General features: G+C 51.2%; 2 protein-coding genes across 3 annotated transcripts; one reads left to right on the top strand and one right to left on the bottom strand.

The window, feature by feature from the left end:
* The first annotated feature begins 156 nt into the window (after positions 1-156).
* On the top strand, positions 157-1504 carry MRPL41 (mitochondrial ribosomal protein L41). The gene has a single exon (XM_071765853.1). It carries the CDS (start codon positions 219-221, stop codon positions 624-626), a length of 408 nt encoding a protein of 135 aa, XP_071621954.1. The 5' UTR covers positions 157-218; the 3' UTR covers positions 627-1504.
* A 966-nt stretch (positions 1505-2470) lies between these two features.
* Positions 2471-10478, bottom strand: DPH7 (diphthamide biosynthesis 7). 2 transcript variants are annotated; one of them, XM_071765851.1, is made up of 9 exons: positions 10248-10478; positions 9654-9790; positions 9131-9218; positions 8079-8173; positions 6652-6818; positions 6092-6164; positions 5212-5277; positions 4871-5043; positions 2471-3835 (listed from the first exon to the last, which is right to left on the bottom strand). In XM_071765851.1, the coding sequence occupies exons 1-9, from the start codon at positions 10383-10385 to the stop codon at positions 3264-3266; spliced, it is 1509 nt and encodes a 502-aa protein (XP_071621952.1). In that variant the 5' UTR covers positions 10386-10478; the 3' UTR covers positions 2471-3263. The 2 variants fall into 2 exon arrangements, with proteins under 2 accessions (XP_071621952.1, XP_071621953.1); XM_071765852.1 differs by lacking the exon at positions 10248-10478 and adding an exon at positions 9897-10129.
* Positions 10479-12709: the final 2231 nt, after the last annotated feature.

Here is a 12709-nt window from a genome sequence, read left to right on the forward strand (position 1 = left end):
GAGGGGTCAAAGGTCACCGGGAGGGGCGGGCAGGAGCGAAAGAGACGGCGCGAAAGCCCCGCCCCCTCCTCGCCACCTTCGCTGCTGATTGGCGGGGAGGCCCCCAGCACCGGCTCCGCGGATTGGCTGCCGCCTGGCGGCCAATGGGAGCGGGCGATACTGGCGGGTGCGGCGGGAGCAGGCGTGAGGGAAGCGCGGAGGCTGCGGGGCTGCGGGCCATGGGGCTGCTGAGCCAGCTGGCCCGCGGGCTGGTGCGCGGTGCTGACCGCATGTCCCCGTTCACCAGCAAGCGCGGGCCCCGCACCTACAACAAGGGCCGGGGCGCCAAGCGCCTGGGGGTGCTCACCTCCAACAAGAAGTTCATCCTCGTCAAGGAGATGGTGCCCGAGTTCATCGTCCCCAACCTCGAAGGCTTCAAGCTCAAACCTTACGTCTCGTACCGCGCCCCCGAGGGCTCCGAGCCGCCCATGACCGCCAAGCAGCTCTTCGATGAGGTGGTGGCTCCCCGCATCGAGAAGGACGTGAAGGACGGAACGTTTGACCCCAACAACCTGGAGAAATACGGCTTCGAGCCCACGCAGGACGGAAAGCTCTTCCAGCTCTTCCCCAAGAACTACGTGCGGTAGGGAGCCCGCGGCCAGGGACAGAACCGGAACCGGAGCCGGACCCAGAGCATCGCCCCGGGGCGGCACCGACGTCTCCCGGGCAGCTCCGATCCCTGGGAATTAAAAACCGATCCCTCCGTGCTGTGTTCCTGCTGTGTCTGATTCCCGTGGCTCTGGGGAGGTCACTGCCCCGTCCCTGGTTAAGGAGGGTGCTGGGTGCCAGCAGGAGGCAGCTTCTCATCCTTCCCTCTGGGAAGGGATTCCTGTCTCCTGGGAGGCACAGAGGATGAGTCTTACCTCCTGGGCAGTCTGGAGTTCCCAGGGTTGTCCCCAACCCCAGTGGAGGGGTCCCCTAAACCTGGAGACCTCCCCAAAACAGAGCCAAGCCCCTGCCTGGAGCCCCTCTCTGGGGGAGGAACAGCAGCTTGGGTTGAACACCACCATTTCCAGACTTCCCCAAACCACAAAACTGCTTTTCCTTGTGGCCCATCAGGGTCCAGTCAGTACCTGGTGTAATGTCTGATCCTTAGCAGTGCAGCTGCCTGAAGTGGCAAGGAACTATTTAAATTTGAAATGTTATCCCCAAACCTCTTACTTTTGGGTGTGGTTTCCTCCCAGAGTGTGGTCTTGGTGTTCATCAGATTAAAGGGGTACAGGGGACACTTGTATAGGCAGTCAGGGACAACTGTTTCAAGCAGAAATCTTAAAATATCTTTGGAAATAATATTTTCTCTTAACACCCAAATGCTGGAGTCTTTGAGAAGATAATTCTGTGGGGCTGTAGCCCTTCTGAGTGGAATTTGGGTTTTTTTGTTTGTTTGTTTGTTTTACCTTGAGGTTTCCCAAATACAAAATTCTGAAAAGCTTAAGCTCTAGAGAATTAAATCCCCGTGAAAGTGCTCACTTGTGAAAGGAAGTGTGTTTGTGGTGTTCTGGGAGAGCAGCTGCTCTGTCACAAGGACTGACAGAGGAACCCTTAAACTTGTTAAAAATGGTGTTTTCTGGGCTGGGGGGGAGGGGCCCTTGCTGTGACACAGAGGCACAGGAATCACATCTCACTGAGGGAAGGCACAGATTTTCTGGGTAATTAAACGATTCCTCTTGCCTTACAGAGCAAGAAAAAGGCATTACAAGCTTCTCAGACCCAGTCAGCTCAGGGACACACCCTGTGCATCCAGAGGTGTGAGGAAACCCAGCAGCAGCTCAGCCTCCAGGGAACACCTGGAGCCACCCCCAGGGCAGGGAGGCAGAAAGGGCCTCACAAAGGACTTCTGAAAACCACAGGGACCTGGAAAGAGAACTCCTGAAATCAGTTTTATTTTAGAAACATCCAAAAATAGGGTGTTTGTATCTTTTTTTTTTTTTTTTTTTTTTTTTTTTTTTTTTTTTTTTTTTTAACAAAAGCTCTTGTTCACAATACTAATATGAATCTTTATGGAACAGTGCTCAAGAACATTGTCTAAAATCCAGTCACCCTGGAAAAAAGGAGTTTCAGAGCAGTACAGTTGGGATCTGCTGTTCTCTGTCTGTTTGGGCAGACACAGGTAACTTGCTGGTGTTGCTTTCCTGCCAGGCAGCTATTTGTTTGGACCCTCAAAGAGAAAACCTGCAAGTTAAAAACTTCCTTACCTAATTTAAGCTGTTGGGGTTTTTTTTGTTACTTTGTTTCTAGGTAGACACAATGTTCCAGAAACCTCATTCTGCTGATATTTCACAGTGAAAACACAAAGCTAACAATGAAGCAACCATGAGAAATCCTGCAGCCATTCCTGGAGGTAGTTAAAGCAATGTGGGAAAGATTTTGGTTTCTCTGCTAAATGATCTGAACTTAAAAAAAAAAAAAAAAAGTCAGGAAACACTGCACGTGCTTTTTGGAGGTTTTGATTTTAAAGCTGTTGACCTTTACAAAACTGAAAGATCTTGACTTTGGAGCTAAGAAGTGTTGTGTCCCCCTGTGGAGAGCAGGAAACACCATCCTGATGCCAAGAGGGGGGTGAATTGTGGCACTGACACCCAGCAGGACTTTGCTTGTGATTGAGGAAGTGAGAGGGTGGTGAGGCTGATGGAAAATCAGGCTGTGCAGAGACACCAGAACCCTCACAAGAAAAGCCCTGCTGGGAGCAGAGCTTCCTGTCCCTGAACTGCTGCCTCTCATACCCCTCAGGCTGGATTTCCTTCTAATTTCCTTCTAAAAAGTAATTTCTCCCTGCTAAAGATCATTGAGCATCCCCTCCAGGTCCTGGCTGGGCTTTTCCCAGACATCCAGGGAATCTCTGCCTCTGGAGCAGCAGCACAGCCAGGTTTGGTTTGTGAGGGAAGGAGGAGAATGGGCTTAAGAGCTCCATGGTACAAGCACAAACCCAGCCTGCAGAGGGTTGAGAGGTGAGGTGCAAGCAAGCAGCCTCTGAGAGGAAGGTTCTCTGAATGAGTACATTAAAGGAAAAACTAAATAAATGTGTCTGTGCTTGACCAGGCACCTCAAAGCAAAGGCTTTCCTCAGTGCTGGAAATAAAACACCAGCAACTCCATTAGTTGCAGCCTGAAAAGACTCCAAAGCTCCACAATACAACTGGAAAAGCCCAACAGAAATCAGAGAGGGTCTAAGCTCAGCTCTGGCTGTCAGTACAGGAGTTTCTTACCCCTCTTCCCAGGGAATGCTCAGTGCAAACCCTCAGCTGGAGACGTTGCACTTGGCAGCTCTGAAGGGGTCCCCAGGCTCATCTCCCACCTCCAGACATGGAGGATGTTGTCATAGAAAGAACAAGTGGCTACAATGCTGGTTTCCTTTGGGCTCTCCAGAGACCTGGCTGAGTCTCTGCCTCCCTCCAGCCCAGCACCACTGACTGACTCAGGATGTGTCCCTGGGGCAGAACCCCTCACGCTGCCCTTGAGGTCAGAGCCCTTCCCCAGGGGGGGATCCCCAGGCAGCTCAGGGCCCTGCTCTGCCTGGAGCAGCAAGGCAGGGCCTTCACTCTCCTCCTCCAGGACTACATCAAAAGTAGCTGTAGGAGACTCATAAATTATCTTCAGGTTTTGGACCTGCAGATTCAGTCTCTCGCCTCCTCCCTCTGCTCTTCCCCTGAGCTCCTCCAAGGACTGGCACACAGCAGCAGAGTCCTGTGCTGCAGGCAAGGAATCCCTTGGACACAGCCTGGACCAGTCAGCCCCATAGGCCAGGGAGTTGTGCAAGACATAGGATGACAGGATGAGACACTCCTCCGTGTTTTCTGCTGCAAAAACAAATAAATACACAGATAAAAATAAATTAACACAAGTGCAGTGGGTTTGTTGCAGAGTGCTCAGAAGCCATTCTAGCCCTGTGTCCTACAGGAGAGCTCTCTGGTTGTTGCCTTCTTCACAACAGAGTGAAGTGTTTTAGAAGGTTCTGTTTCTCTTGACAGTTTTTCAGCCACCCCTCATTGCCCTTGGTTTTCCACAGTTGGGTGAGCAGGGAGCAAAACAGGGTTTGACCTGCATGAGGTTTTGAATAATGAGGCTCTTAAAATACCCCAAAAAGCCCCAGAAAGACAGGCCAGACCACACAGTGATCCCCACTGAGCCAGAAACACAACTGGTGAGCTTGGCAGAGCAGGTTCTGGTTATTAATCAATTGCAATTGTGTTCTTCCCATGAGCTTTCAGAGTCAAATGTTTGCTCTGATGCTGAACTGACACCAAGCTCCTCCCTTCCCTGCACAGCAGAAATGTTATCCTGGTTTCACAAGCCATGGAGCTGCCCAAGGCCTGGAGAAACCCAGGAGGGCAACTGTTTTATGCAAGGCTCCATTTGTAATGTAAATGCAAACAGCCTGGATCATGTAAATACCTTCTGATTCACCTGGAGAGCCAATTCATGTTATTCTAGATTAACCAGCCTGCACAGCACTTCCTTTCTGAGGCAGTGACCAACTCCCCAGCAGGTCAGGAACTTCTGCTGACAGTCGAGCATCACCTGACAGCTGGAAGAACCTCTGTGACCCCTTAAGGTGAATTCAGAGTGGAAGAGTCAGGGCAATGAATGCCTTCACACTGAGACAAACGTGGGCTTTCTCCCCAGGAACAGGAGTCATGGGAGGCTGGCAGGTGAGTAACACCCCACCCATCAGGGCACATGTCAGGACAGGTCTGGGGACACTGGGAGAGTCATCTCAAGTTGGAGCAGAAGCCTCTCTCTGGCTGCTACCACCACCTGGAGCTTTCCAGGAGCTGGAGTTGCCCTGGAGGCAGGGAGGGGAGCAGGAGCAGCTCTGTTCTCCTCACACTCACCCATGCTGCCCCGGCAGTCCAGGATTTTGAAGCCACTCTGCATGCAGGCTGCCAGCAGCAAGAAGTCACAGCTGGGGTGCCACTTCAGCCTCCAAACCCCTCCTTCCACGTGGGTGTCTGCCAGGGGCTGCTTCATGTTCCTGGTGTCCCACAGCAGCACGTGCTCATCATAGCTGGGGAGGGATCACAGGTAAGGAGGCAGAAAAGCAGCAAGAGGAGAAAATTAGGAAAGTTGAGGTGCTCTTTGCTGCCTGGAATGTCTGCAGAGCTCACAGCCAGAGCAGCAGCAGTGTGCCCACAGCAGCAGGGGCACCAGGGAAGAGCAGGCAGGAGGGATTTACCTGCCAGTAGCCAGAAGATTCTCCCGGTGGGGACTGCACTGGATGCTGCACACACCCATGGAGTGTCTGCAAAACAACACACAGCAGAGGGGAGAGACAGCAGTGAGGGATTTGGGAAGGGATTCTTCCTCGAGTTTCAGGGATTTGGGGTCCATATTACCACATCAAGGTGTCTCAGGAAAAAAGTGCAAGCTGAACTCAGACTGCAGCAAGCACACAAACAGTTCTATCCACACAGCCCAACAGCCCTTCTAAGGAAAAACTTCTTCTCAGGGCTTCTCAGCACAAAGATTTTCTAGGATTAGTTGTACCATAAACTGCTGTTCAGAACCTGCCAGAATTTGTGCCCAGCTACTTCATTCCCATGAGGATTCACTCCCAACATTCATATTTCCATAGCAATAACCCCCAGTGTATTTTAATGTTACACAAATTAATGTTACACATCAAATTTCACTGGAGAGCTGTGTGTATTGCTTTTATCACATTTAGAAAAAAATGTCACCAGAAAAAAGAGATTACTTCAAATTAGTGAACAGGTGGGAATAAAATACTTTCTAAAAAAAATTTCATAATAAAATAACCAACACACAAAATTCCCCAAAATAAAAATATAAATCAGAATTCTTCTTTCAGAAAGAAGCTACCAGCTACCACCATCTTCACGTGTGGGAGTGAGCTGTTGGCTTCCTGTAGTGCAGGACTCAGAGAAGAAAGTTTCAGCCCAAAGTTGTCCTGATGAAAAAAATAATCTAATGGATGACTCCATTTCCCAAGGGATGCAGAAAGAGATTTCCACTGCTGCTGCACATCCCTGAATTCAGAGGCTTGGGAAGGGAGAGGGCAGCACCATCTCCAGGCACAGACACAGCTTGCTTACCTCCTGCTGGTGAAAACAGGAGCCTCTGGACTGCACCTGGTGTCCCAGCCCTTCAGCAGGCTGTCATCTCCTCCTGCAAGTGACAAATCATCCTTACACAGCCCTGTGCAGGGCACTACAGCAACACAGTTGAGACCTGTCCAGCCCCAGGATCTCCTAGCACTTCACAGATGAGCCAGACACCATCTGAGGCTCACAGGACTCATCACCACAGGAAGGACATGCAGGAACATCACCCTCACTTTGCTAAGCAAAAAAAAAAAAAAATTCAAGAAAAAAAACCCCACTGGGCTTCAGAATCTCTCTGATCTCTTCTGCACACCAAAAGAGATTAACACATTTTTGCCAACAGTTGGCAAAAAGTACAGTTTAAAAGGTAATTCCCCTAATTAATTCCAACCACTTCCCACAGTCAAGAAGCTTTTTACCACCAGCAGAGACCCCACCTCTTACAAGCAGCATACCCAGCCCTGGAAGGTAAAATCCCAAGGAACACAAATCCCTGAACAAGGTGCCCCCTGCCCCAACACCTCCAAATGTGACTCCCAGCCCCTACAGACCTGAGTACACAATATCTGTGTCCCAGTAGTTAAAAGCAGCAATCCAGGCCTCAAATTTGTGAGCTTCCCACTGGCTCAGGACATGCACAGAAGGAGCAGATTCATCTATGGAGAAAAGATTCAGCTTCCCCTCTGAATCACTGCTGATCACCTTCAAAGGACATCCACTGCAGATGAAGAGAGGGAAAACACCAGGAATTACTGAAACCTGTGTCCTAAGAAGCTCTAAGTGTGAAAAATAGCAACTAAAATATAGACAGATAGCTTAATATGTTTGATTCAACTTAATAGGTTTGATTCAACTCAACAATGAACCTGGCAGAGCAGTGGAAGGAATGCACCCCTTTACACAGCTCTTTTTAGCTTCAGCCCATCCCATCTTAACATCATCAGCATCAATGCTCCCCATTCCCTGATCTCACAGAGGGTGCAGGGTCTTCCTTTCTCTTGGATGCATAATTTAATTTCACACATATTACATCAGTAAATAAATTCCCTGTGAAAAGGGATTTTTTTCCCCTTGTCCTGTCATTTGGCATGACTGAGAAGAGCCTGGCACCATCCTCCTGGCTCTCTCCAGCAATTCCCTGTCCTTCTGGAACTGAGGAGCCCAGAACTGGACACAATATTCCAGATGTGGCCTCACCAGGCAGAGCAGAGGGGGAGCAGAACCCCTCCTGACAACCCCCTCCTTATGCCCCCCAGGTGCCATTGGGCTTCTTGGCCACCAGGACACACTGTTGGCTCATGGTCACCCTTCCATCCACCAGCAGCCCCAGGGCCCCCTCCCCTTCCCAGCTCTCCAACAGCTCAGTCCCCAACCTGGACTGGTTGTTCCCACCCAGATGTAAGACTCAACACTTCCCCTTGGTGTAATTCATGAAGTTGTTCCCTGCCCAACTCCCCAGCCTGCCCAGGTCCCTCTGGATGGCAGCACAGCCTCCTGGAGTGTCAGCCACTCCTCTCAGCAAATGTCATCACTTCCAACCCAATTCTCTCCTGTTTCTCACAAACCCCCATTTAAACTTCCCACATGTGCTATTTTAGCAGCACTTCAGCAGAACTCCACACTGAAACAGCAGCTGTTCTAAGAGCAGAGTTGGAACCAGTGGACCCATCTGCATCCACCCTGGTTTAGCAAAGGCAACAGATGTCATGTCCCTGGCTCAGCTGCTGCCATTCCCCATGGCAGAACCTCACCTTTCTTGTTGGTTAAAGTGGCCATGGTACGTGTTGTTGTCTCTTTGTTACCCTTGCTCTGGAAATAGGAACTTCTAGAGAAGGTGCAGGGACACAAGTGGGACCAAGAAGGTCTTAAACCACTTCACAAAAACCCACTAAAGCTTGATTCAAGTCCTCGACTTGTCTGAAACTGTTCCCCCCACCCACAACCACCTGCACTTCCAACCTTTATCTCCCAGCCTCACCACTGCTCACGTCCTGTGGACCAGTCCAAAGACAAGGCCAGCTGCTGGGCACCCAGATCCACCCTGAAGCATGGCTCCAACATGCAGCTGTTCTTCTACTGGAAAGAAAAGGAATGGGTTAAAACCAGGAAGCCAGGAGGTGTGTAACAGCACTGGGACTGCTCACTGCCACAGCAGGTATTTTACAGACACTGAGGAGCACATCAGGTCCCATAGTACAACAGAGATGAAAATTCCCATAGCAGAGTACAATTGCTTAGCACTAACTGAAGGGAAAACACCCACAGGATCCCCTTTTTCTGCTCCCACCAAATCCCCCTTAAACTTTGCTTCCTCCCAGTGCATGACAAAGTGCAGAAGTGATTGTCTGACTGAAGTCCCTTCCAGACACTTCCACTTTCCTTGCCCTGTGGGACTGGTGCTCTTGCTTATTCCATCCTCTCACCAACCCCTTCCAAAATTCTTCCCCATTTTTAACAACTTGGCATCTTCTTCTGTGTTTATCAGTTACTCTACATCCTCAAGTCATAGTTCCCAGGCAAAAATCCACCATGCCCAGTGGAGAATGTCCTGGAGTGCCACATCTACCTGTTTTTTGAAGACCTCCAGGGATAGTGACTCCATCAGCTGAAGGGCAGCCCATTCCAGCACCTGACTACTCCTTCAGTAAGGATATTCTTCCTAATATCCAGTCTAAACCTCCCCCGGGGAAACTTCAGGCCATTTCCTCCGGTCTTACCATTATTTACTTGAGAGAAGAGGCCAGCACCCACCTCCCTACAGCCTCCTTTCAGGGAGTTGTAGAATGATATGGTCTCCCCTCAGCCTCCTCTTCTCCACACTAAACATTCCCAGTTCCCTCACCCTCTCCTCACAGGACTTGTTCTCTAGACCCCAAGGTGTTTAAGAAGAAGTTCTTAGAAAGCTAAGCACACTGAGGAAGCCATGGAAACCATACAGCTCTCCTGCAAGTCTCTGAACACTGATAAGTAATCCAAAGATGCATTAAATCTGTGTAAAACCCAGCTGCAGCAGGGGTTACAGCCACCTACCTCGCTCCCAGTCAGGTGGAAAAACTCCACGGCGCCTGTTGAGTTTGCAATGCCAGCCATGGGGTGTTCTGCAACAGGAATGTGGCACCTAAAAGATGAAGTTAAACAAGCCCTGAATCTTCTCCTTTCTTACATTTAAGGAGGAAAAGCAAAGTTGTAATGTTTATTCCAGGGCACACGCGGAAGTACAAAAGAAATCTCCTGAGGAAAATCAAAGTTCCCACAAACCTGCCTGGTGGGGATTTATGTACCAGGCAAATCTCCTGGGTGTTATAAAAACATTATACTATAAAAACAAAAGAGATCCATGGGCACTGACCTACTGCTCAGAAGAGCACAACAGAAATGAGCACAGCCTCTACTCACTGGAACAAACCAGAGAATAATTCCCCAAAAAGCGCCAGGGACAGTGAGCATTACTATTGCTGCCATAACATTTAAAAACTACCCCAGAGGGGCAGAAAAAAAAGACCCCATCGGGGCAGAGCATGCTGTGAGCACCAGCTCCCCAGGGCAGCGTTACCATTTGATGTCTAGAATGGCAGCGGTGTCAATCCTTTGGATTTCTGTCAGGGGGATGCAAGGCTGCTCCTCGTTGTAGTGATAGAGGTAGAGGCGCCCGGTGCGGTCACAGGCCCCGTTGCTTCCTCGGGACTCGGTCTGCAGCAAAAATCGGGAAGAAAAGAGTGAGCTCTGCAGCGTCTCTACCTCCCCCAGACCTCTCCCCACCCGAGGTTTTGCCAGGAGCAGGGCACAGGGCTCCCACCTCAGCCACCACACCTCCGGGACGGCCACGCTCACCGCCAGCTCCCGCTCGGCCCCGCACCGCTTCCAGCCAGCCCGGCAGGGACCGGGACAGCGCCGGGAGCGGGGCTGAGGCGGCCCCGAGGAGCCGAGGAGCGGCTGAGGCCACGGGTGGCGGCTGAGGTGGCCGTGAAGGGCAGGAACAGCCCCCGGGCCCCGCTGAGCTAGCGGAGGCGGCCGGCGGCGACCCCGGGCTCGGCTGCGGTGTCCGGCGAAGGGCGGGAATCGCCCGCCCGGGAGCGGCCGCGGTGCCCGAGGTGCCTGAGGCGGGCGGGGATGCAGCGAGCCCCGGAGCGGTGCCGGGCGGGCTCACCGCGGCGGGAGGGCGGAGGTGGTAGGTGCCGCAGGCCAGGATGCTGTGCCAGCCCTCCACCGGGCACCACTCCACGGCGTCGGCGCTGAACTCCGTGTCCACCACCTGCAGCGTGCGGGTCCGGCACGATGCCGCCATCTCAGGGCGGGCTCATGCTGCGGGGCGGCTGCGGGGAGGCCGAGTGACCGCGCAGCGGAACCGCCGTCTGTCTGCTTCCCGGTCAGGGGCGGGACGGGGCGGGCTCGGCTCGGCTCGCCCGGGGCTCTGCGAACGCTGCAGCTCCCGCCCATGCCGGCCCCACCGGGAAGCGGAGCCCCGGGGCTCAAGCCGGGCTTATCGGGGCACAAGCAGCTCGGGCAGGTGCTGAGCTTCGGCCTCGGATGAGGATTTTCCACCCAAGCCCTTCCCGAAGCTTTCCGCGTCCTGCGGGAAGGGGTCCGCAGCTCCAGCTCCTGTCAGGGGAAGCGCTGCTGCTCAGCCTGGACCCACGAGAGAGAAAAATCAGCGTCCTCTCGGCACCGGGGCTCTGCCACTCTGGAGGAACCTCCTCACATCGCTGTCACTCATCCCCAGACCAGAGTAAAGATGTGGTTGATGTGGTTCTGCCTTGGCAGGAGCTGTTCCGGACACGGTGGGATCCTGTTCCCTGTTCCCTGCCCTCAGCCTTCCCCGTGTTTCACAACCCAAAAGTCTCATTGCTGAGTGACAATTGACAGCTACAGCCTCTGCTGTCTGTTGTTTCCCTACACTGCAGCAACACTTCATTTATTGAACCTGCATCTCATCTATTGCTCTGTCTCAGAAGATCCTTCTGCAATTCTTCACTCAACCTTTATTATATTATTGCACTGAATAACCTCATCAGTGGATGCTGTCACCTCCCTGATCCTTGATTTTTCCCCAATTATTTTTTAATATATTGAGCATCAAATGGTTACCTTCCCTCCACCAAAAAAACCCACCTCCCTTTAACTCTTTCTTTTTTAAAAACAGTTGTTTGTCCACATGTGCCCGAGCAGCTTTTTTTCTTCAAATGCCTTGAGCAAAGTCACGCTCAAGTGCACTTTGGAAGTTCAAGCAGACTGTACCAACCAAATCTCCCTTAGGCCCTGCTTGTTTAAAGAAACAGCTATTAAAAAAAGCCTCCAGTAGAGTTTTGAAGCCTGAATCCATCTACAAAAACTGCCTGGACTCCTCCCCAGTATTTAGCCATTGATGCTCTATCAGAGCACCTATGAGTTTGCCAGGCTGTGGTTTGCCTCATCTGCCCTGAAATTCATTTCAGAAGCTGCTGCCACATCTGCCACGGGTGGTGAGGGAGAGGTTTCCATCAGCTGATTTATCCTGGAGCTCCTCCTTGGAGCCTGCAGGCAGCACCGTCTGGTCCTGGCAACTTGTTAGTGCTCATCTCATCTGAACTTTAATCTCTCCTAAAAGCACTTCAGTTTTAAACAGATTGTCTGTTGAGCTCTCCATATGGAAGTGTTCCTGTGTGAACTCCCCCAGCTCTTTCACAGCAAACACATATGCAAACAATTCACTTGGGTTTTTTTTTTTTTCAGCTGGGACAGAAGGTCCAGGTCTCCAAGTTCTCCCTTTACTGTGCATAATGTCTACTGATTCTGGCAGTTTCCTGCTTTTTTTCAAAAATTTGCAAGTTTTAAGACTTGAATATTCTTCCTATTCCATTTTCCTTTGCATTATTTTGGGGTTTAGGGAGGGATTTGTTTGCTTTTTTTCACATTTCACCTCCCGAATCTTATTCTTTCCATCATCTACATTTAGACACATGTCCAGTTTACAAAGGATTTCTTCTTACTCTGCAAGCATCCCCCACACTGCTGGTGCATCACACCAACCTCCTTCTGACCTCTCTGAGTTCTGTTTCACTGGGTGGCACACGTTTGCTCCTGGCCCCAGTGCCTCACACTGTCCCCATGCCACCTGCAAAGCATTTAAGTCTTGCAGCTGCCTCTTTTACCTTACCCAGTTTCATTTAAAATTAATTCACCACCAGGAAAAAAAAAAGCCTTGAAAATACAAGTCTGTGGGTATCAAAGGCTCAAACAGCAAAAGGTAAACACTGAATACATTGTATTTCAGATTGTCTTCCTTCAGCCAGCCATGATTTTTATCAAGTTGTGACTTTTGAACATTTGGGATTGCTGATACCACCCTACTTTGATATGAAGGCAAATACTTGGGGGGAAGCATCACCCCCTCATGGTTCACCTGGGGTGCACACCTGTCTGTCTTTCTCCAGCCTGTCCCAAAGGGCCTGGAAGTCCTCCTGGAAATGGCTCTCACCAGGGATGTTCACTGTCCCCGTGACCCAGGACCAAGCAGTGTGACCCCCAGCAGCTGCAGAAGCTGCCACGAGTGTTCCTAAGGACACAGCTGGTGGCAAACCCAAACCAGCAGGACCTGAACAGCCAAACTCTGAGTTCTGTCTCCCCAAAGCA

The sequence above is a fragment of the Heliangelus exortis genome, chromosome 22 (assembly GCF_036169615.1).
Source record: "Heliangelus exortis chromosome 22, bHelExo1.hap1, whole genome shotgun sequence".
Lineage (NCBI taxonomy): Eukaryota > Metazoa > Chordata > Aves > Apodiformes > Trochilidae > Heliangelus > Heliangelus exortis.

What these genes read in the sequence shown, in the direction of transcription:
- DPH7 (XM_071765851.1), bottom strand. Translation starts at nt 10,385, where the DNA reads ATGGCGGCATCGTGCCGGACCCGCACGCTGCAGGTGGTGGACACGGAG. An exon ending in ACCTCCGCCCTCCCGCCGCG is followed by an intron (nt 9,791 to 10,247) that starts GTGAGCCCGCCC and finishes TTTTTGCTGCAG; the next exon opens with ACCGAGTCCCGAGGAAGCAA. An exon ending in GGACTGCCGGGGCAGCATGG is followed by an intron (nt 3,836 to 4,870) that starts GTGAGTGTGAGG and finishes TTGTTTTTGCAG; the next exon opens with CAGAAAACACGGAGGAGTGT.
- MRPL41 (XM_071765853.1), top strand. Translation starts at nt 219, where the DNA reads ATGGGGCTGCTGAGCCAGCTGGCCCGCGGGCTGGTGCGCGGTGCTGAC.